The sequence below is a fragment of the Eschrichtius robustus genome, chromosome 4, assembly GCF_028021215.1.
Source record: "Eschrichtius robustus isolate mEscRob2 chromosome 4, mEscRob2.pri, whole genome shotgun sequence".
NCBI lineage: Eukaryota > Metazoa > Chordata > Mammalia > Artiodactyla > Eschrichtiidae > Eschrichtius > Eschrichtius robustus.
In genome coordinates this window covers 130102357-130124488 of record NC_090827.1, presented here as the reverse complement: position 1 = coordinate 130124488, position 22132 = coordinate 130102357, and the positions used below count along the sequence as shown (strand labels likewise).

The 22132-nt window shown below is 40.5% G+C and overlaps 1 protein-coding gene across 2 annotated transcripts in view; it reads left to right on the top strand.

Annotated features, from left to right (window-relative positions):
* The window catches only part of SEC24D (SEC24 homolog D, COPII coat complex component), a 111437-nt gene extending 95558 nt beyond the window's left edge, over nucleotides 1–15879 (top strand). For both annotated transcript variants that reach the window (XM_068543359.1, XM_068543358.1), the window contains exons 18-23: nucleotides 342–480; nucleotides 1261–1379; nucleotides 6353–6532; nucleotides 9210–9401; nucleotides 10379–10468; nucleotides 15229–15879. In XM_068543359.1, coding sequence (XP_068399460.1) covers nucleotides 342–480; nucleotides 1261–1379; nucleotides 6353–6532; nucleotides 9210–9401; nucleotides 10379–10468; nucleotides 15229–15369 — 861 coding nt within the window. In that variant the 3' untranslated portion in view covers nucleotides 15370–15879. The remainder of the gene's footprint in view (nucleotides 1–341; nucleotides 481–1260; nucleotides 1380–6352; nucleotides 6533–9209; nucleotides 9402–10378; nucleotides 10469–15228) is intronic.
* Nucleotides 15880–22132: the final 6253 nt, after the last annotated feature.

Genomic DNA, 22132 nt, shown 5'->3' with positions numbered 1-22132 from the left:
CATGCAGGTATTATTCCTGCACCTGAATCCCTGGTCATAACATCTGAGCTAGGAAATGTAGACTAGTTGTGGAAAGGCACACAGATATCTGCATGTGAAGAGCCCCATCAAAGCTTACGTTTAAACCAGTGAAATGCTACTTCAGAACCCAGTGTATGACTGGTCATTATTCCTCCCTTATGTGTTGTTGTTCAGTCTTTAGGAATAATAGAAAAAATCCTGTAGGAAAGTTTAGAGGTCTTTTGGCTGTACACACTGTTCTGTAAATGTAAATAAGATCAGGCTAGCTTGGGTGAATATGTTAACCAGAAAAACACGTGCCCTCGATGTTGCCTCTGCAGTGTGCCGTGCTCTACACGACCGTCAGTGGGCAGAGAAGACTTCGGATTCACAATCTGGGCTTGAACTGCAGCTCCCAGCTGGGTGATCTCTATAAGAGCTGTGAGACTGATGCCCTTATCAACTTCTTTGCCAAGTCAGGTAACACTTTGCTGATTCTGGGGTGCAGTATACCTTGCCTAGCAACGCAGGCAGGCCTCGTTGGTTAATCGAGTTAGCAGCTGACAGGTCCTGCGGTGGTGCAGCCTTTCGGTGGGTAAAGTCAGAATTTGTGAAGGAGAATAATCAGCATTTCTAACTCTAGACTAATAAGGAGAGCAGTGAGTCGGGCCCGTGCTATCCAGTTTTGTTTAAAGTTTGTTTCCCAGGGGGACTGAGTTGAAATTGAGGAAGGTGATACTTAGACTCATTATGGTATATGAGTGTGCCCTCTGGGACACAAGGATAATAGAAGATGGTCCCTCACGTGAGACTGAATTTGCTTATCCATACCAAGATAATTAGGAAATGGTAGGGGCCTGAGGTGGAGTTTTCTGGCTTCTTCTCCCCTCCCTGCTCCAAACCCCAATTGAAATGCTACACTAAGGTTTAGAAGAAAGAGCAATCCAGCCCATAAGAATTCAGAACATCAGAAGATAGTAAACTGGTCTTTCTTTTCTGTGTGTGTGCAGAGTTCTGTTTCTAATAGTCTGCGGAAAATTCTGGACCAATTACCTGCCTATTGTTATAGGTAGGCTATTGTTCTTCATTTGCTAAGTTATAATTAGTCAAGAGGAGAGCATTAACAAATGGCGTGAACATTTTTAAATGCTGTTATCCCTTGCTGAGTGGTCTGAAGAGCAATTTTTTTTTATTATTATTTGAAGGGGTCAATTTCTGAGCTAAACCTTTGATGCCCTTTTCATTGTTTTGTGCAAGTAGCTTTTAAAGCAGTTCTGCACCAGCCCTTGAAGGTCATCAGGGAAATTCTGGTCAATCAGACCGCCCACATGTTGGCCTGTTACCGGAAGAATTGTGCTAGTCCGTCCGCAGCCAGCCAGGTAAGTTACCTGCTGTCCTCAGGTGCTGAAGTGTTACAAACACCTACTTGTTCATTCAGCGTTCTGCTAGTAAAGGCTTACGCTGTTCCAGGCACTTAGATGCTGTATAGTAAACCATACAACCAAGATTGACAATGCCATTTTGGGGGACTGTGGTATATTTATAGCCAACATTAAAATGCTTAGTGGCTTTACAAGATGCATGAACCCAAAAATGTGTGTGTATATTGGGTTGAGGGTCACTACATTATGTATAAACAAAAGAATGTTATATGTAAGAAATGTCAGTATAAATGGGGTTATCTTTTGCATGGATGAAGATGGATATAGAGTTATGAAATGTGGGCGCTTAAATACTTTTTGGACATTTATTAACAATCAAAGTTGACAGGAACTAATGGCAGTAATGATTCTTTTATATTTTATAAACAAATATAATTTATAAATTTTGGAGTTCTTTATATTTAAAAGTTAGTAATAGGTATGAAGAGTTTTGAAAAAATTGTCTCTCTCATCTAGTAATTTGAAATTTTAGAAGATCCTTTAAATAAACCTGACTCTCTCTTGTAAAAACAAAACACAAAAAAAAGCAAAAAAAAAAAGGTAGAACCTCATGTCCACATTTATTTTTGCATCTGTTTTCTTTCTCATATTCTTCCCCATCAAAGCTAGATGCCATTTTTCATAGTTATGTATTGAATATCTGAGTATAGAATTTGGATTAAAGAGAAGACAGTAAGCAACAGATGGGAAAACTTTCTGGTTAATTCCTTGTCGACAGTGACATCTGAAACCCCACCCAAAGCAACCCTTCAGCAGTAGCAATAGTGCAGATACATCTGGGGGCCAAATTCATAATCTGGGTAAAGAAGGAAATTAAAACAAACATAGTTATTAGCTTGGACTTTTCACAAAAATTCCTTTCTGTGCTGTCCAGAGAGATTAAAGTAGCCATCCATTCTTTCATCTCCTGTTGATAATCACGAAAGCAACTCTTAAATCTGTATAAGTCAGTTCTCTTTATTATTCAGAGGACTTGCCACTCCAGTAAATTCCAGTATCAGTCCTGTTTCAGAGCACTTGTGTTTACTTTATACAAAGCCCCCCAGGTGCACCTGGATATAGTCCAATCGAGACCACTTTACTCCCCAGTTTTACTACTTGTTTTGGAGCTCTGGAAACATGGAGTGTTTCCATACTCTGTCTCTGGAGTGTCTCATACTTCAGAAGGATTGTTGAAGAAGAACAGGTACAGTTAGTGTCCTCTCAGGAAGTTTATTTGCTAATGTTAAAACAACTGGATTCAGAGACCTTAAGTCAAAGATCTGTTGCCTATTAAGGGAAGAAATGAAACTGGTCGGTTGCTGCTGGTTTAAAGTTAAAAGCTTTGACTCTACTACTAGATCATCTGTTTGCAGTTGAATTGTTTCTGGAGTAACAGCATTATGATGCCAATTTTTTTTCTGAAAAAACTGATAAAGATTATTCCTGTTCTTTTGGAGATTTTTCTTTCTCCATTAGCACATTTCAAGTGTACCTTTAACCTAGGATTACCCATCATGGAGTGGGGAAAATGTAGAGATTATAAAACTGTCAATAATGATAATATATTAAAATATACCATTATTTAAAAACAGAATGGCTGGACTTGAGGTTCTCCTCAGAGAATGTAACTTCAAATTTGGTGGCTTTCCATAGTTCACTTGCAAGAAATAATTTCCATGGAGAAATTCGTAAAGGAATTCCACTGTTTTACTATAGAGCCCAGTTTCCTTGATCCAAGCAAGACTGTTAAGGACCTATATACTTGGATTATATGATACTGGACCTCAGGAGATATGCTTTTACTGAATTGCCAGGGCCAGGACTAGGTTGATGCAAAAGGGGTGCTTAAGGTCTAAAATTTAAGGAGACACCCACTTTGGGGGGTCACAGGATAGATGCTGGGTTAAGACATATAATTAAAAACAACATTAAAACAAATTTTTAAGTTTACATAAGCAATGTAGATTCTTTTTTATTAAATCTAACAACTCACTGTTCTGAACTTAAATATATTACATCATATGGGAGTACACTGACTTTAAAAGGCAAGTCACATGACCTTAACTGCAAAGTAATAGTTTTTTTTTCATTACCACATCTGTTACTTCAAAACCCAAAGCAGAGAATTCTCCAAATTCAATTAAACTGTGGATTCATGAATTTCCACTCCCTCCTCACTCACACTTTTTCTCCCTGAGATTAATTTCATTATTTATGGAGAGGATCAAGGAGGTGGGGAAAGGTTTTAATTGCCTATCTGTTGCCACATTTTCTTCCCCACCTCAAAAACATTGACTAAGACTGTCTCTCTGTTTTCTTTCACTCTAACTCCATTTTTCTTCTTTACCATAAAATTTCCTTCTTACCTCCTCTGTTCTCTTCCCCCTGCCCTCTATAATTCAGTCTCCTCTAGTCAGATTTTTTAGTCCTGATAGTGTCATCATGGGCCAAGCTCACCTCTTTATGGTTTTCAGGACAACAAATTTCTAAACTGTCTTAATATCACCTGATTAATGAGTAGCAACCAGTGAATTATAAGACGATATTAAAAAACTGTACATGTATGCTTCTCTATGGGAATCTAAAAACATTCTTAATCCATAACATCTAAGATGCCTAACTGGTAATTAGCCCAGAAATAGTATTGGAGCCACATGGCTCTGGAATATGGCCATGATCTGTCCTATACATTTGGATAATCATTTTCTTTTTCTTTTTTTTTTTTTTTCCTGATTTTCCTTGGCTGAAAACATATTCCAGTACCATATGTTGTCAAATAAAAATACTTTACGCTAAATAAGTGAAAGAAGTCAGACAAAGAAAGACAAATACCATATGATCTCATTTGTATGTAGAATCTAAAAAACAAACAAACAGAAACCAAGCTCACAGATACTGCGAACAGACTGGTGATTGCCAGAGGCCTGGGACGTGGAGGGTGGGCAAAATGGATGAAGGGGCTCAAAAGGTACAGACTTCCAGTTATAAAATAAATAAGTCCTGGGGAAGTAATGTACAGCATGGAGACTGTAGTTAATAACACTGAACTGCATATTTGATAGTTGCTAAGAGAGTAGGTGTTAACAGTTCTCATTACAAGAAAAGAAGATTCTGTAATTTTGTACGGTGATGATATTAACTAGATTTATTGTGGTCACCATTTCACAGTATATACAAACATGAATTATCACGATATATACCTGAAACTAATATGATGTTGAACACTGATTATTCCTCAACTTAAGAAAAGAAAAAAATTTTATGCTAGAGAGAAAATTACAAGAAGAAAAGAGCTTTTCCTCATATGAGGAAACATGCATTTATTTAACTGTCTTTGGTTCTTCGAAAGGAGATAAAAGTTGAGAGGGAAAACTAACTACAAAGTAGGATTGTTCTGAAATATGTTTTCCTGAACCAGTGAAGTAAGTTCTGTTTACACATTCCTTACTTAATAGATCATGAGAAGAGACCTGTGATAAAGGGATTTAAGTTGAGGAATAAATCCTTACAGAGCCCTGAGGGAAATTTCCTTTTTGGTGTGGATTCTGATAAGTATATATTCTTTTTCATCATTAAGATAGAAAGCTAAAAAGAAATCATGAATTGATAGACCAGATATTTCTATTTACAGATTATCATTATCTCCCATATATACTTTTTTTTTTTTATATTTCGTTGTCCATTGACCTACTGTTAAATGGAAGGAAGTGACATTCAGATCAGTCGATCTTGATTCTTAGCCATATTTATAAAATTGAGTTGGGGAGAAGGTTAAACACACAGGCAAATTACTTGTAATTTTACAAATTACAAATTATTTGTAGTTGTTTTACCCATCAAGTTGTGTTTCTAGAACTGTTTCATTGTGTTATTATTTGGGGCGTCACTTTATGGTATGTACTTTGAGGCAGTTAGAATGAAGTCAGAATGAGGTCACATGAGCCAAAGAGAGGATGGAGAGGAAGGTACAGGTGGATTATAAAGGTAGAATAGAAAGAATTCATGTACTAATTGAAGGTAAAGAAAAAATGAAGTTAGGGTTCATCTGGTAGTTCTAGTATCTAAAATAGGAAACATAACAGGAAGAACATGTTTGTGGAACTGTAGGAGTTTGAGTTTTCGTTAGCATTCAGTAGTGACACAGCTAATAAATTCATGAAGCACTTCCTGTTTTATTTTCTACATATGGTATTGCAATTTCCTTATTATGGTTTATCTGTTATATGTATATCATCCCCAGTGGACATTAGACATCTTGCATGTGGACTATGCCTCATTCCTCTGTAGACCTTGATACTTTGATAGAACCTGTGACGTGGTGGCACTCATTCATTGTCTGATGAGTCTATGACTAACAGATGCACGAAGAGCATAGAGGAAGAGATATCTCATGGGCAGCTGGAAATGTTGTTCTTGACCTCAAGAGGTAGAAGCTGGTAATACAGATTAGGAAATAACTTATTTATTTCATTTCATTTAATAAACATGTATATGATACTATCTGTTCGGCACTATTGTAAGTGCTTCACAAATTAGAAATAATTTAATCCTCGTAACAACCCCATGATCATGAAGTAGAGGGGCTATTATTCCTTTTTTAGAAGAGAAAACCAAGGGAACGAGGGTAAGGAATTTGCTCAGTGTCACACACCGGGTGAGAGGCAGCGCTGGGATGGCATCCCTGGCCGTGAGTTGTGCTGATAAGCACTACACCAAGCTGCTAGAGTACTAGGGAAAATAAAACCACCTGCCGCTCTCTCAATACCTACTCTGTGCCAGTTTCTGTGCTCTAGGTGCTTTACGTGGGTTACCATTTAATCCTCTCCACGATCTCAACAGCAAACCTTTCTATTTTACAGGTAAAGTTGCTGCAGGTCTTGATTTTCGGTAAAGACCAAGCATCTGAAACCAATGTCTCTCTCTTCCAGCTTATTTTACCAGATTCCATGAAAGTATTGCCAGTGTACATGAACTGTTTGTTAAAAAACTGCGTGCTGCTCAGCAAACCAGAGATCTCAACAGATGAGCGGGCCTACCAGAGGCAGCTGGTCATGACCATGGGTGTGGCCGACTCTCAGCTTTTCTTCTACCCACAGCTTCGGCCAATAGTAAGCACACTGCGCTGGCGCGTTTCCTAGAGGAGTCTGGAAGGGAAGCATGTTTTGCCTTTTCCCATGTGTTATGTCTGAAACATTTCGTTCTTAACAAGAAACTTACGAGTCACGCATGGCTTCACAATGCATAGTGTGGGCCTGAGAGCCGCGGCTCTGGGCGACCTGCGCATGCGCTTCAACCTGCGCTCGGGGTGGCCGTGTGGGTGGTGGGCGGATCTGAGGAGTTCTTCACGGAATCCTTCAGATGACTGCTTTTCCTTCCTCATTCCCAAATTGGTAATCTTCAATTGAATAGGCAGAGTGAAAAGTGAGTCGACAAGTTGTTGAAGAAATCCAGACTTACGGCATGAAAGGCAACTGATACGTGTGTATATGGGATTTCACGTGCACACGTTATGTTTTTAGACAGTATATGAATGTCTAAGAGTCACCACATTTAATCAGAATGGCTATGATTAGCCTTGAGCAAATGCTATCAGGGGTTTACAAATCAGCATGTATTTGAGGCTACCTACACTGTACGCGGAAGGAACTGTCCTTGTCCTCAGAGAATTTACTTGGCAATGTATTCTACTTATTGAAAGGTAATCCTTGATGTCGTGAATGCCCCTGTACTCTCTGACTAGACTCCTTCCCCTGAGACCTAACAAGTTATAATTGAGGGATAAGAGGGGGGAAGGCTGATGGCTTATTTCTAACTCCTGTATCCAAACTCATACCCAGGCTCTCAGTGCAATTAGAGCGTAATTAGGTTGGAAGTAATTAGCTGTTGATCCTTTCACTTCATATGAATGTTAGATGTAAATTGTTAACAATTGATTTTCATATGAAATTGGATCATCAACTGTGCGCCAGAGAAACTAGAACTCTCAGAGGCACGAGCGTCACCGCTCCACCAAAATCGCCTTGCTGAGTCCAGTGGGCAGTCCTCCTCCTTTCTGACCTGTCCTCAGCATCTGACACAGTCTTCTCCCTCTGGAAACACCCTCTTTACTTGGCTTGTCCCAGTTTCTCTCCTGCTTCCTTTACTAGTTTACCCTGTTTTCCCTGTTCAAGTACCGCGGAGCTCAGTTCAGGGAAGCTTTTGCTGTCTATCTACACTTAATCCCTTGGGGGTCTTACCTACCTATGCCCTCAGCAACATTTCTGTACCGATGATTCCCAGGTTCCTGTCTCCAGCAGTACCGCTGCCCTGAACTGTGGCTGTGTCTGTGCCTTCTGTCGCCTCCCGAGCGTCTCTCCGTGAGCGTGTTAACGGGCATCCTAAACTGAGTCCTGATTGGACCTCCCACGCCTGCTTCTCCTGCAGTCTTCCCCGTCTCCATTTATCACCCCTCCCTCCTTCCAGTTCTTCAGGACCAACGTCCTGCAGTCACCCATGGCTGCTTTCTTCCTCATCCACCCCATCTCATCCATCAGCAAACATGTCAGCTCTCGTTTCCAAGATTATCCAGAGGCTGACCACTTTTCACCCCCATATGTCACCACCCAGACTCAAGCATAATCACCTCTCCTGTGGACCACCGCAATCCCTCCTAACAAGTCTCCTTGCTTGCCCCTCCAGTCTGTTTTTGGCACAGAAGTTAGAGTAATCCTGTTAAAATAATTGTCAGTTCACGTCCCTCCGCTACTCAGAACACTCCAGGATTTCTCATTTCAGTAAAAGCCAAAGTTTTTTTTTTTTAATAACTTTTTTTTTCTTTGATCCATGGCTACGTAGAGGTGTGTTTTTCTTTCTTTTTTTAAAAATTATTTATTTATTATTTATTTATTATTTATTTTTGGCTGTGTTGGGTCTCCGTTGCTGTGCGAGGGCTTTCTCCAGCTGCGGCGAGCGGGGGCCACTCTTCATTGCGGTGCGCGGGCCTCTCACTATCGCGGCCTCTCCCGTTGCAGAGCACAGGCTCCAGACGCGCAGGCTCAGCAGTTGTGGCTCACGGGCCCAGTTGCTGCTCCGCGGCATGTGGGATCTTCCCAGACCAGGGCTCGAACCTGTGTCCCCTGCATTGGCAGGCAGATTCTCAACCACTGCGCCACCAGGGAAGCCCAAGCCAAAGTTCTTACTGCCCTGGCCCAGTGCTGCCTGTGCTACCCTGCCCTCCTTTCTGTCTGACTCATCTTATTACTCTCCCCTTTCTCACTCCACTCCAGCCACACTGGCCTCCTTGCTGATCCTAGAACATCCCAGATAAGCTCTTGCCTCAGGACCTCAGCACCAGTTGTTCCCTCCATCTGGAATGCTCTTCCCCAGACATCCCCATGGCCCTCCACTCATGCCCTCAGGTCTTTACTCAAAAGTTATCTTTTCAACAAGCCTTCCTGGGCTTCCCTATTTAAAACTGTAACACTACCACCACAGACATGCCCTATCCCACTTTCCTGCTTCTTTTCTTCATAACTCTTAACACCATCTAAATTTCTATATATTTAACTTAGATTATTTGTTGTCTCTTCTTCCCTCCAGAAAATTGTTAGCTGTACAAGGCAGGGATTATTGTCTAATAACTAGTAGGATAGTAGTAGATAGGACTAGTAGATAGTAGGAACTCATTAAATATGTACTGGAAGGAAGGGAAGAAAGGAGAAAGGGAGGGAGGGGAAAAGAAAAGAAGAGAGAGGAAAGAAGGAAGGGAAGAGGGAGTTTCTAACTCTCTTGCCTTTGCCTGCATAGCACACATTAGATGTCAAGAGTACAACATTACCTGCTGCTATTCGTTGCTCTGAGACCCGTCTTTCAGAAGAAGGAATATTCCTATTGGCTAATGGTCTGAACATGTTCTTATGGTTGGGAGTAAGTAGCCCACCAGAACTCATCCAAGGAATATTTAACGTGCCATCTTTTGCACATGTCAACACAGATATGGTAAGTATATTTTTTCTGTGTTTTGTAGTAATATACAAATTCTTAAATGTTGCTTTCTTTTTAGAGGCAGTTGGTACTTTGAGACATATATATGAAGTATACTTATGTGTTTTTTTTTAATAAAAAGATCTTAATGTCAAAGAATACACAGAGGGAGTGGAATGTGAATATAAGTAATGAATTTCCTGCTTTTTTTTTTTTTAACAACTCCTGTGAAAAATATTGGCCATGATCTTTTCCTGAAACTTGTGACTTTGTGGTAGAATGTTCTAATTCACTTTTTCAATGGCTAACTCAAAGATGATGTATTAGCTCTTGGTGTCTTCTTGCTTAGAAGTAAGCATTAGCATTTTACTGTCTTAATGGAGGAAATCTAAGTCCAGATCTTTCACATCCCCCAGGGGCCACATGCAGCTGGGTAGTTATCTTTTGTTCACCATGAACCAGATTTCAGGGAAATCTAAGAGGCCACATTCCCTTTGAGAAATCAGCATTTGGTGGTTAATTTTAATGTTGGAACAGTGGTATTTGGATAGCATTTTCCAAATGGGGTAATGCCTCAGGGTCCTGCAACTGGTCCGCTGAAGGAATAAAGTGTGTCCTTTTCTCACACAGCATAGCCTTGAAATATCCATCTTGCAAAGGGATGAAAATCATGGTGAATGGGCCAAAGACATCCTTTGTAAAAAACATAACACCCTTTGTGTCACTTCAGTGATATACATGTGTCAAGTTCCAGGGAAGGATTTTTATTTTCAAAAGAGAGTTCATTGGTGGAAATGCATGCTGTTAAGTATGAATAATTTTTAGTACATTTTTTCATATTTTTGGTTTTTAGGTAAATGAACTAAGCCAATAGTTCAGTATATGGTTTAGAAGGATGTTTTTTAACTTTAACATTCTAGTAATCTCATTCTGCTTCTATCTAAATGTCAGAAATTGTACTGAAACTTAAACTTTGATTTTCTTAAATTTAGACATTATTGCCTGAGCTGGGAAACCCGTACTCACAAACGCTCAGAATGATAATGGGTATTATCCAACAGAAGCGGCCATATTCAATGAAGGTAAGAATGAGATTTTATTTTTTTCTTTTTTCAAGTCTTTTTTTAAAAATTTCCTTACAAACTTTTAAAATGCATGTCCTATATTTTTATAACATGATTTTTTGATAGAAAATTCACATTAACCTCTAAGTGTATCTACCTCCTTGTCAATCACAAACATATAAAAATAAACAGCTATCACCATGGGTTAACCATGGGTCATCTTACTAAGTATTAACTTAGAAACAATTGATATTATTAACAGGCTTTGAAATGACTTTTCCGTCAGTGCTTAAAATTACTTAGAACATTTGTTATATTTGGATTTTACAATTTTTGATTTATTATCTCTGAAAAATTTTGCTATTCTAGTCCTTCTAAGGACTCCTTTTTGAGTTTGAGGAAAAGAGTTTAAAATGTCTGTATCTCAGGAAAATTATGCCTTGTCGCTAAGTCCCACGTACTCACCTCTGTCTTCCTTCTCAAGCTCAATATTAGAATCTCCTGGAATTTGGAATGTACAGATGACAGTGGTCTATTACTGTACTACTTCCTGCAGAGGTACAGGACAGTCATCTGAAGTCAGGCCTCTACAGGAGCCAGGGTATTATGGGGCTATTTTTCTCCTGAAACACAAATGTGATATCAGTTTACATCAACATTCTTTACCATTGATACTCACGCATGCAAACATCAACTTTAGGTAGAACTTAGGAAATTTGAACTAATAAAGAGCTTTATAATCTCTAGGACATCTGGGTGAACGTAAAACCTTTCCAGAACTGTTTTTACATCACTACTTGGGTTCAGTTTTAGGACAGGACCTAGAGATGGCAGAGAAGGTTCAAAATAAACATGTTCTTCACTCTCTGAACACCCTGGAGACATGTAATGAAATCTTAGGGTCTTATGAAACACAAATTGAAGACCGCTGGTGCTCAGAATGCACAGCAAGGATGATCCACCTCTGTCCCAGCAGCAGCAACTGCGTCTCCACAACTGAGCCCATTTGCAGAGAAGAGGCCAGACTAAACCTGGGGATCACCCTTGTGCTCAGCAGCCCCTCCTTCCTCTGCTTTCTCCCACCTGCTCCAGTAACCCCTTATCAATCAAGGTCATGTCAGCTTTGGTTATTAAAATATCTGGGGTAAGCTCCAAATATGATATGTAAATAAAATATAAGCAATTGTGTAATACAATAATTTTAGCCTGAATACTTAATCAGATTTTTTTATGTACCAGTGGCAAACTTATCTGTTGTTTGTAAAATCCTTGCCATTTTCAGGGTATCATCTGTATAAAGAATTTGAAAATCTAAAATCCAGAGATGTAAGAGCTAAGGGAATCTAGGAGACACCTGGTCCACCCCTAGCCTTTCAGCTCCCCCCATCGCCATTTAGCAGATATGAAAGTGAGGCTCAAAGGAGTTCACTTACTTGGTCAGGGTTGCACAGCTAGGTCACAACAGACACAGGCCTGACCCTGGCTGTTTAGTCCAATGCACTCGGTTTTGCATGTTTTCTCCAACATTTGAAAATGGACCACACAAAGGAAATGAAAACACATTTAAGGAGTCTTTAAATCTCTTTGAAAGAGTCAAGATTGACTAAGATTGGGAAAGCTGAAATGGAAGGGTCAAAGATAGCAAAATCAAACCCAGAAGGCACTGCTACCTTCTAGATTATGCTAATTAGTTTTGCAGAAAATCAGCCCTCTTAGACCTCACTGTCTGCACAGTCTTACATTTGTGGGGGAAATAAAAAAAAGATTCCTATCACAGTGTGTTCCCAGATTACCTAAATCAAATGCAAGAGTCCTATCACAGTGTGTTCCCAGATTACCTACATCAAATGCCTTACTGACAAATTCTCCCCCTGCCCTGCTCGTGGTCCTCCAGGCTCCAAGTTATCTCTTCTTCCTCTTGTGTTTTCTGGATTACTCCCTCCCCATCGGCTCCTTTCCAGTTTACAAGCTGTTCAAATCTACCTTCTTTGAAGCTGCTGCTTCTCCAAGATTCTGCTTCCTTTTCCTTTCATTTTATCCCACAAATTTGTACTGAACACTAGCAACACAGCAGGCATTTTACTGCCATGCTTCCTGAAAAGTCATCTATGTAAACTGCTTATAGTTCCTTATTCCCATCTCTCGTTTTCTATGAACTGCCACATTGCTGAAGACATTTTATTCTCAATCCCTGTACAGAATTTACAAGATCAAATATTACTTCTTTCCTCAATTTTTCTCTTCTGTTAGCTTCCAAAACATCATACTCTCCTGATTCTTCTCCTTTCTCACTGACCTTTTTCCTCTGGCTTCTCTTCAGTCATCTGCCCCTTAAAAAGAGTTGCTGTTCTCTTAAGTTATATCCATGGCTCTCTTCTCCTTTCATTCAACATACTCCTTCTGGGCCATCCTAATCACTGCTACCTTTTATCTGCTCCCTGTGAAATAGGCAATGAGAGACGAAAATGGCTTATGAAGTACAATAATTCTGTAAGGCCACTGGTAACATGGCCCAGAGAATATCAGATTTAGACCTCTTGAATTAGCCAGTCATTCCTTGGAGAGGACACACAGGAAGCTGGGAAGGAGACTAACAGTGACCATTTTGCTGTTCTTCCCCGACTCTACAGAGCTATGTCCCTCCCTATAGAAATGTTAAGGAGGGTAATTAATAAAATATGGATTCCCAATCCATCCCAGTGTTTTCTCCTCTGATTTGTGTGGTGTACTCCTTGAGGAGAAGACCACTAGCGTGTCAAGACAGCATATCCCCCACTTCTATAAATGCAATTCCCTGAGACCTTCCACCAACAAGTGCTGGGTGGTCCAACTTTGTAGAGATTCAAATGGTAGAGCAGGATATTAATTACTTTACCTTATAGTTGAGTTTCCCCCAAGGCCGAAATTCATTCTATTTCCCACTTCACATCACGGCCAGATGCATTCATCAGAGAAGGTTTTACAGTGAGTACCACATGAAAACCAAAAAAATAAATAACCTAAATGAATGGCAGCATTAGAAAATACCCCACAGATGAGCAATATGAACTTCCATTAATTTCCATAGAGAAATTAAATTCTAAGGAAATCAAGGTCTCAAATCCTTCCCTCCACAATGTTTTTATTCTGCCCAGTCTCAGCCTGAGTTGTGTCACTGAGGCTGGACCCACGTTGCTGTTGCCGATAATGGACAATGGCAGAGGTCCTAGTGGCACCTGGGGAAAGATGGAGAAAACACAAGTAAAGAGAAAATCGCCTTGGTTTCAGGCTCACCAGGATGCACATCTTCAACTCCTTTGGAGATGTTTCCATGAAGGGGTTAGTTTCTTTCCCCATGTCAGAGTGGAATATGACTGCCCACACAGCTAGCTGTTCCAGTGTCAGCTCCCAGGGCTTGGCACTGACAAGCCAAGACATCACAAGTGTCCATATCCACATGGAATTAGCTGGCTTGTAATGGTAGCAGCAGTTGTTATAATATTATTATTAGTTCAGGGTTGGTTCAGAGTTTATCAGCCTAAGGCCCCGGCCAAAATAACATAAAGGAAAAAAAGCAAGGCATATTGACAACATTATTCTACTTGATTAAAAAAAAAAAAAAAAAAAAAAAAAAAAGCCTATATAAAGCAGCAGTAGGGAGGGCTGGGCCCTCCCAGCCGATATGTAACAAACCTTCCTCGCTGCAGCTGGCGTGAAGCTAGTAGCTGCAGGCCCTTTGGGTGGTTCCGCACGTGAAAGGAAGTAAGATGATGCCCTGGCGCTTCTGAATCATACAGGAGGCAGGTGGAGACAATGATTTGCATGCGCGGCTCCATTAACCACGCTCATGGCTCAACAGATATCAAATTCTGACCGTTCTGATCATCTGCTCTGAATTCCTGACACAGGAGTGAGTAAGGGGGCGGTCAGTAAGTAGAAGGGCTCAGAGTATTCATGACGGACTACCCTCTTCTGGGTTTCTTCTCCATGTGCCTCTCCCTCTAGAGCAGCACTGTCCAATAATGCAAGCTGCACATGCAATTCTATACTTGGTAGTAGCCACAATTCAAATGTAAAAAATCCATTTTGATAATGGATTTTATTAACCTAGTGTATCCGAAATATTATCATCTCCACATGTAATCAGTGTAAAAATTGTTTTGAATATTTGAAGAATTAATTAATTTTAGTGGTTTAAGAACTTCACATTTTCTTTTTTGTCCACTTCCTTTGCACCTACACCGCCTAATTCAGATCCTGATCATCTCCCACCTAGATGCTTCCAACTGCTTCCTGTCTGGTTTCCCTCATCCCCCCGGTGCATTCTAGGCACCATAACCAGTTGTTCTTGAACACCTTCACTGGATCACAGGCCCTACAAAAACCCAAAGGCATTACCTCCCATCGCCTTTCAGAAGTGTGGGCTAGTTTACATGCCAGGCAGGACTGTGTCTTTTGCATGTGGTCCCCGCATGGGATGCTAGCTCGGCCCCCACCTCCTTAAGGAAATCCCACCCTGTCCTTTAAGGTTCAGTACAGTCACTACATTGTGAAGCCTTCCCCGTAGCACGCGGCTTATGTTTCCTTGTTGCCACTTATAATTAATTGCATGTCTTGGTTTTTGTGGTTTTGGGGTCATTGCCTCTCTCCACTCTGGATAATAGGCGCTTTCCTGTCATCCTGCAAGGCCTCACAGACAGTGGACCTTATGTAATTTTGGTGAAATTGAAAGATACAAAATTTAGCCACATTCATAAAATGTTTATAACCAGCTACCTTGTTGTTGTTTTTTTTCCTAGCTTACCATAGTAAAGCAGCGAGAACAGCCAGAAATGGTTTTCCGACAGTTCCTGGTAGAAGACAAAGGACTTTATGGAGGATCATCCTATGTGGATTTCCTTTGCTGTGTTCACAAGGAGATCTGTCAGCTGCTTAATTAATTGAACCTTCTCTATTGTTAATACTGCATTTCTAAGGAGATAATCTCCTTCTTGGTGCCTAACTCTCCAGATAATAACAGGCTAGTTTTGATTTCTTGCTCATTTTCAGAATAGCTTTCCAAGACGGCATTTAGAACTACAGCTTTGGTGCTCAGGTATAAAGCCAATGAAGGTACAATTGTACCTTAAAGGGAACAGTCTATTTCTGATTGCACAATTTTTAACTGTTAAAAACTGATGCAGTTTGCATTTCATGAAAGGCATAGTTTACAGAACTGTAAACATTCTCAATTTTCTTTCTTTGTGCTAGACATATAAATTATTTTTCAAAATGTATAGATTTGGAGTAAAAAGTTTTGGTTCCTCTCCCATTTGCAGTGAGGAAAAAAACAACTTAATTTTTACATTATACTTAATTTTTTTAAACCATGTAACCCCGTTGAACACATTTTTCAACTTAAAGTTTGCATAGCAGACTTTTAAATAACCTTGGAATCTATTTGGTAGAACAATTTGTGTTCTATATTTTTTTCATAATTATATGTTGTGTATGTTAAAACTATTTTCCAGTTGTTGTTTTGTCTGTAAAACTGTCTTCATCAATATTCTTAATGGTTCCCTGTACAATTTTGATGGTTTCTACCTGTATATAATGGATCTTAACCAGTTCAATAAATCACTTCATATGCTCTTACTCAGCAGACAAAATTCATTATTTAGGTATTTTGAGATTTTAAAAAGAAACGAGGGTAGTAGTTAAAGCATCTTGGAAAACGTTGTTTGGATGGATCACTAAAAACTGAATATTTTGCGGGGGGAGTTGAGGAGAATTAGGTAAATAAATATAAGCAGTGTCAGAGACAGTGTACTTGAGAAAGGCAATTTAAAAGTTCTCCAATATGTGGGGCTTCCCTGGTGGCCCAGTGGTTAAGAACCCATCTGCCAATGCAGGGGACACGGGTTTGAGCCTTGGTCTGGGAAGACCCCACATGCCGCGGAGCAATTAAGCCCGTGCACCACAACTACTGAGCCTGCATTCTACAGCCCGCGAGCCACAACTACTGAAGCCCGCATGCCTAGAGCCCGTGCTCTGCAACAAGAGAAGCCACCGCAATGAGAAGCCCATGCACCGCAATGAAGAGTAGCCCCCACTCGCCACAACTAGAGAAAAACCCACACGCAGCAACGAAGACCCAATGCAGCCAAAAATAAAAATAAATTTATTAAAAAAAAAGAAATGTAGGTTTGTCAATATGAACATGCAGTGGGATGAGAGCATATATGATCCCCAGCTACTTTTTTTTACAAGGACTGCCTGTCAAGTAAGTATGGCGATGATCCCACTCCACTCTGAGGTGAGTGTTCAGTTCTAGGCACCACACACCGTGTGAAACAGAAGCCCAGATCACATTCCTTAACTCACTTGAAGATAGTCTAATGAATCAGATCAGCCAAGATGGCAGAGTAGAAAGATCCTGAACTCACCACCTCTCACATGCACAACAAAATCACTATTTGCAGAACCACTGATGCAAAAAACCAGAACCTACCAGAAAAGATATACAACTAAAGATAAAAAGGAACCACAGGGAGATGGGTAGGAGGGGCAGAGTCATGATACAAACAAGTCTCATAACTCCAGGTGGGCGACCCACAAATGGGAGAATAATTACAATTGCAGAGTTTCTCCCAAAGGAGTGAGAGGTCTGAGCCCCATGTTGGGCTCCCCAGCCCAGGAGTCCAGCACTGGGAAGATGAGCCCCCAGAGCATTTGACTTTGAAGGCCAGTGGGGCTTACTTTCAGGAGTCCCAGAGGGCTGAGGGAAATAGTAACTCCACTCTCTAAGAGTGCACACAAAACCTCACCTGCTCTGGGACCCAGGGCAGAAGCAGTAATTTGATAGGAGCCTGGGTTAGGCCTACTTGCTGATCTTGAAAAGTCTCCCAGAGAGGCAGGAGGCATCTGCAGCTCCCCTGGGGACACAGACACTGGTGGCAGTCGTTTTGGGGAGCTTGTTCTACCAGGTGGACACTGGTGCTGACAAGCGCCATTTTGGAACCATCCCTCTAGCTTATCAGCCTCAGGACCCAGCCCTGCCCCACTCAACAGCCTGTGTGTGCCAGTGCTGGGATGCCTCAGGCCAAGCAACTAACTGCATGGGAACACAGGCCCACCCACAGGGAGACAGGCTGATTTAAGACCCTCTGTGCAAAGCCCTGCCACCAGAGGGCTCAGGGCCCGGCCCTACACAGCAGACCACAGGCAACAGCCCTGGGACCCCCCAGGGCTCTCCAGCCAGAGACCCCAGGACCCAGCCCTACCCACCAGAGGGCAGACACCAGCCAAAAGAAAACCGCAGCTCTACATACCTGGCCCACCCACTACCAAGCTAACAGAAGCTTCAGGATCCCCCAGACCCCCACACCCAACTGTGTCAGGAACCAGCCCCAACCACCAGCCATCTGACACCAGCTCTGGGACACCTGGGCCCTGCATCCAGACTCCAGGACCTGTTTCTGCCTGCCAGTAGGCCAGCACTAGCCCCAGGACCTGGCTTTACCCACCAGTGGGTGGGCAAATGCACAGGGTCTCCTGGACCCTGACTCCACCCACCAGGGAGCCAGCATTAGCCACGGGGCCCCTGGGGTTCTGCAGTCAGTCACCTTGTGACCCAGACCTGAGCTAGGAAAAGGTAAAAAAATTGAAATATCTTTCTCAGACTCATCAAGAAAAAAGAGGGCCCAAATCAATAAAATCAGAAACAAAAAATTAGTTACAACCAACACCACAAAAATACATAGGATCATAAGAGATTACTAAGGACAACTATATGCCAATACAATGGACAACTTAGAAAAAATGGACAAATTCCTAAAAAAGTAGTCTCCCAAGGCTGAACTAGGAAGAAACAGAAAACATGAACAGACCAATTACCAGTAATGAAATTGAATCAGTAATATTAAAAAAAAAAAAAAAAACTAACAAAGAAAAGTCCAGGACCAAATGACTTCTCAGGTGAATTCTACCAAACGTTCAGATAAGAGTTAACACCTATCCTTCTAAAACTATTCCAAAAAATTGCAGAGGAAGGAACACTTCCAAACTCACTCTATGAGGCCAACATCACCCTGATACCAAAACCAGATAAAAATATCAAAAAAGAAAATTAGAGGCCAATATCACTGATGAACATAGATGCAAAAATCCTCAACAAAATATTGGTGAACCAAATCCAGCAATAAATTAAAAGGATAATATACCATGATCAAGTGAGATTTATTCTAAGGATACAAAGATTTTTCAATATCCACAAATCAATCAGTGTGATACTCCACATTAACAAATTGAAGAATAAAAACCACGTGATCATCTCAACAGATGCAGAAAAAGCTTTAGACAAAATTCAACATCCATTTATGATAAAAACTCTCCAGAAAGTGGGCAAGGAGGGAACATACCTCAACAAAATAAAGGCCATATATGACAAGCCCACAGCTAACATCATACTCAACGATGAAAAGCTGAAAGCATTTCCTCTAAGATCAGGAACTCTTGGATGCCCACTCTCACCACTTTCATTCAACAGTGTTGGAAGTCATAGTCACATCAATCAGACTAGAAAAAGAAATAAAAGAAATCCAAATTGGAAAGGAAGCAGTAAAATTGTCACTGTTCGCAGATATCACACTATATGAAGAAAATCCTAAAGATGTCACCAAAAAACTACTAGAGCTCATCAATGAATTCAGTAAAGTTGGAGGGTACAAAATTAATATAGAGAAATCTGTTGCATTTCTATATACTAACAACAAACAGAAAGAGAAATTAAGGAAATAATACCATTTACAATCGCATCAAAAAGAATAAAATACCTAGGAATAAACCTACCTAAGACATGTACTTGGAAATCTATAAGACACTGACAAAAGGAATTAAGGACAACACAAACAGATGGAAAGATATACTGTGTTCATGGATTGGAAGAATTAATATTGTTAAAATGACTATACTACCTGGGGCAATCTACAGGTTCAGTGCAATCCCTATCAAAATACCAAGGGCATTTTTCACAGAAGTAGAACAAATAATTTTAAAATTTGTATGGAAACACAAAAGGCTCCAAAGAGCCCAAACAATCTTGAGAAAGAAGAAAAGAGCTGGAGGAATTATGCTCCCTGACTTCAGACTATACTACAAAGCTACAGTAGTCAAAACAATACAGTACTGGCACAAAAACAGACACATAGCAATGGAACAAAGTAGCCCAGAAATAAACCCACACACTTATGCAATTAATCTATGACAAAGTAGGCAAAAATATACAATGGGGAAAAGACGATCTCTTCAATAAATGGTGCTGGGAAAACAGGACAGCTACATGTAAAAGAATGAAATGAGAACATTCTCTAACACCATATACAAAAATAAACTCAAAATGTATTAAACAGCTAAATGTAAGACCAGAAACCATAAATCTCCTAGAAGAAAACATAGGCAGAATGCTTTTTGACATAAATTGTAGCAATACATTTTTGTATCTGTCTCCTGAAGTAAAGGAAACAAAAGCAAAAAAACAAATGAGACCTAATTAAATTTAAAAGCTTTTGCACAGCAAAGGAAACCATAAACAAAATGACAAGACAACTACTGAACGGCAGAAAATATTTGCAAATTATATAACCGATAAGGGATTAACATACAAAATGTATAAACAGCTCATACAACATCAAAAAAACAAACAACCCAGGACTTCCCTGGTGGCACAGTGGTTACGAATCCGCCTGCCAATGCAGGAGACACGGGTTCAACCCCTGGTCTGGGAAGATCCCACATGCCGCGGAGCAACTAAGCCCATGCGCCACAACTACTGAGCCTGCACTCTAGAGCCCGCAAGCCACAACTACTGAGCCCAAGTGTCACAACTACTGAAGCCCATACGCCTAGAGCCCGTGCTCCACAACAAGAGAAGCCACCACGATGAGAAGCCTGCACACCACAACGAAGAGTAGCCCCCGCTCACCACAACTAGAGAAAGCCTGTGCGCAGCAACAAAGACCCAACGCAACCAAAAATAAATAAATAAATAAAAATAAATAAATTTTAAAAAAAAACAACTAAAAGAATGGGCAGAAGACCTGAATAGACATTTTTCCAAGACATACAGATGGCCAACAGGTACATGAAAAGATGCTCAACATCATTAATCATCAGAGAAATGCAAATCAAAACCACAATGCGATATCACACCTGTTAGAATGGCTAGCCTCATAAACAAGACAAAAAGACAACCCTCAGAATGGGAGAAAATATTTGCAAATGAAACAACAGACAAAGGATTAATCTCCAAAATATATAAACAGCTCATGCAGCTCAATATCAATAAAACAAACAATCCAGTTAAAAAATGGGCAGAAGACCTAAATAGACATTTCACCAAGGAAGACATACAGATGGCCAAAGGCACATGAAAAGGTGCTCAACATCACTATTAGAGAAATGCAAATCAAAACTACAATGAGGTATCACCTCACACCAGTCAGAATGGCCATTATCAAAAAATCTACAAATAGTAAATGCTGGAGAGAGGGTGTGGAGAAAAGGGAACCCTCTTGCACTGTTGGTGGGAATGTAAATTGATACAGCCACTATGGAGAACAGTATGGAGGTTCCTTAAAAAAATAAAAATAGAGCTACCATACGACCCAGCAATCCCACTACCGGGCATATACCCTGAGAAAACCATAATTCAAAAAGAGTCATGTACCACAATGTTCATTGCAGCACTATTTACAATAGCCAGGACATGGAAGCAACCTAAGTGTCCATCAACAGATGAATGCATAAAGAAGATGTGGCACATATATACAATGGAATATTAGCCATAAAAAGGAACGAAACTGAGTTATTTGTAGTGAGGTGGATGGACCTAGAGTCTGTCATACAGAGTGAAGTAAGTCAGAAAGAGAAAAACAAATACCGTGTGCTAACACATATATATGGAATCTAAAAAAAAAAAAATGGTACTGATGAGCCTAGTTGCCGGGCAGGAATAAAGAGGCAGACATAGAGAATGGACTTGAGGACATGGGGTGGGAGGGGGAAGCTTGGGCGAAGTGAGAGTAGCATCAACATATATACACTACCAAATGTAAAACAGTTAGGTGGTGGGAAGCAGCAGCATAGCATAGGGAGATCAGCTCGGTGCTTTGCAATGACCTAGAGGGGTGGAATAGGGACGATAGGAGGGAGGCTCAAGAGGGAGGGGATATGGGGACATATGTATGCATAGGGCTGATTTGCTTTGTTGTGCAACAGAAAATAGCACAGTACTGTGAAGCAATTATACTCCAATAAAGATTAAAAAAAAAAAAAGACTAGCATCGAAAAGAGCACAACAAATGTTGGCGAGGATGTGAAGAAAAGGGAACCCTTGTACACTGCTGGTGGGAATGTAAATTGGTGCAGCCAATGTGGAAAACTAAAACTAAAAATAGAACTACCATATGACCCAGCAATTCCACTCCTGGGTACATATCTGGAAAAAACAAAAACACTTAAGTTGAAAAGATACATGCACCCCAATGTACACAGCAGCATTATTTACAATAGCCAAGATAAGGAAGCAACCTAAGTGTCCATCAACAGATGAATAGGTAAAGATGTGGAATATATATATGATGAAATACTACTCAGCAATAAAAAGAAAATGAAATTTTGCCGTTTGCAACAACATAGATGGACTTGGAAGGTATTATGCTTAGT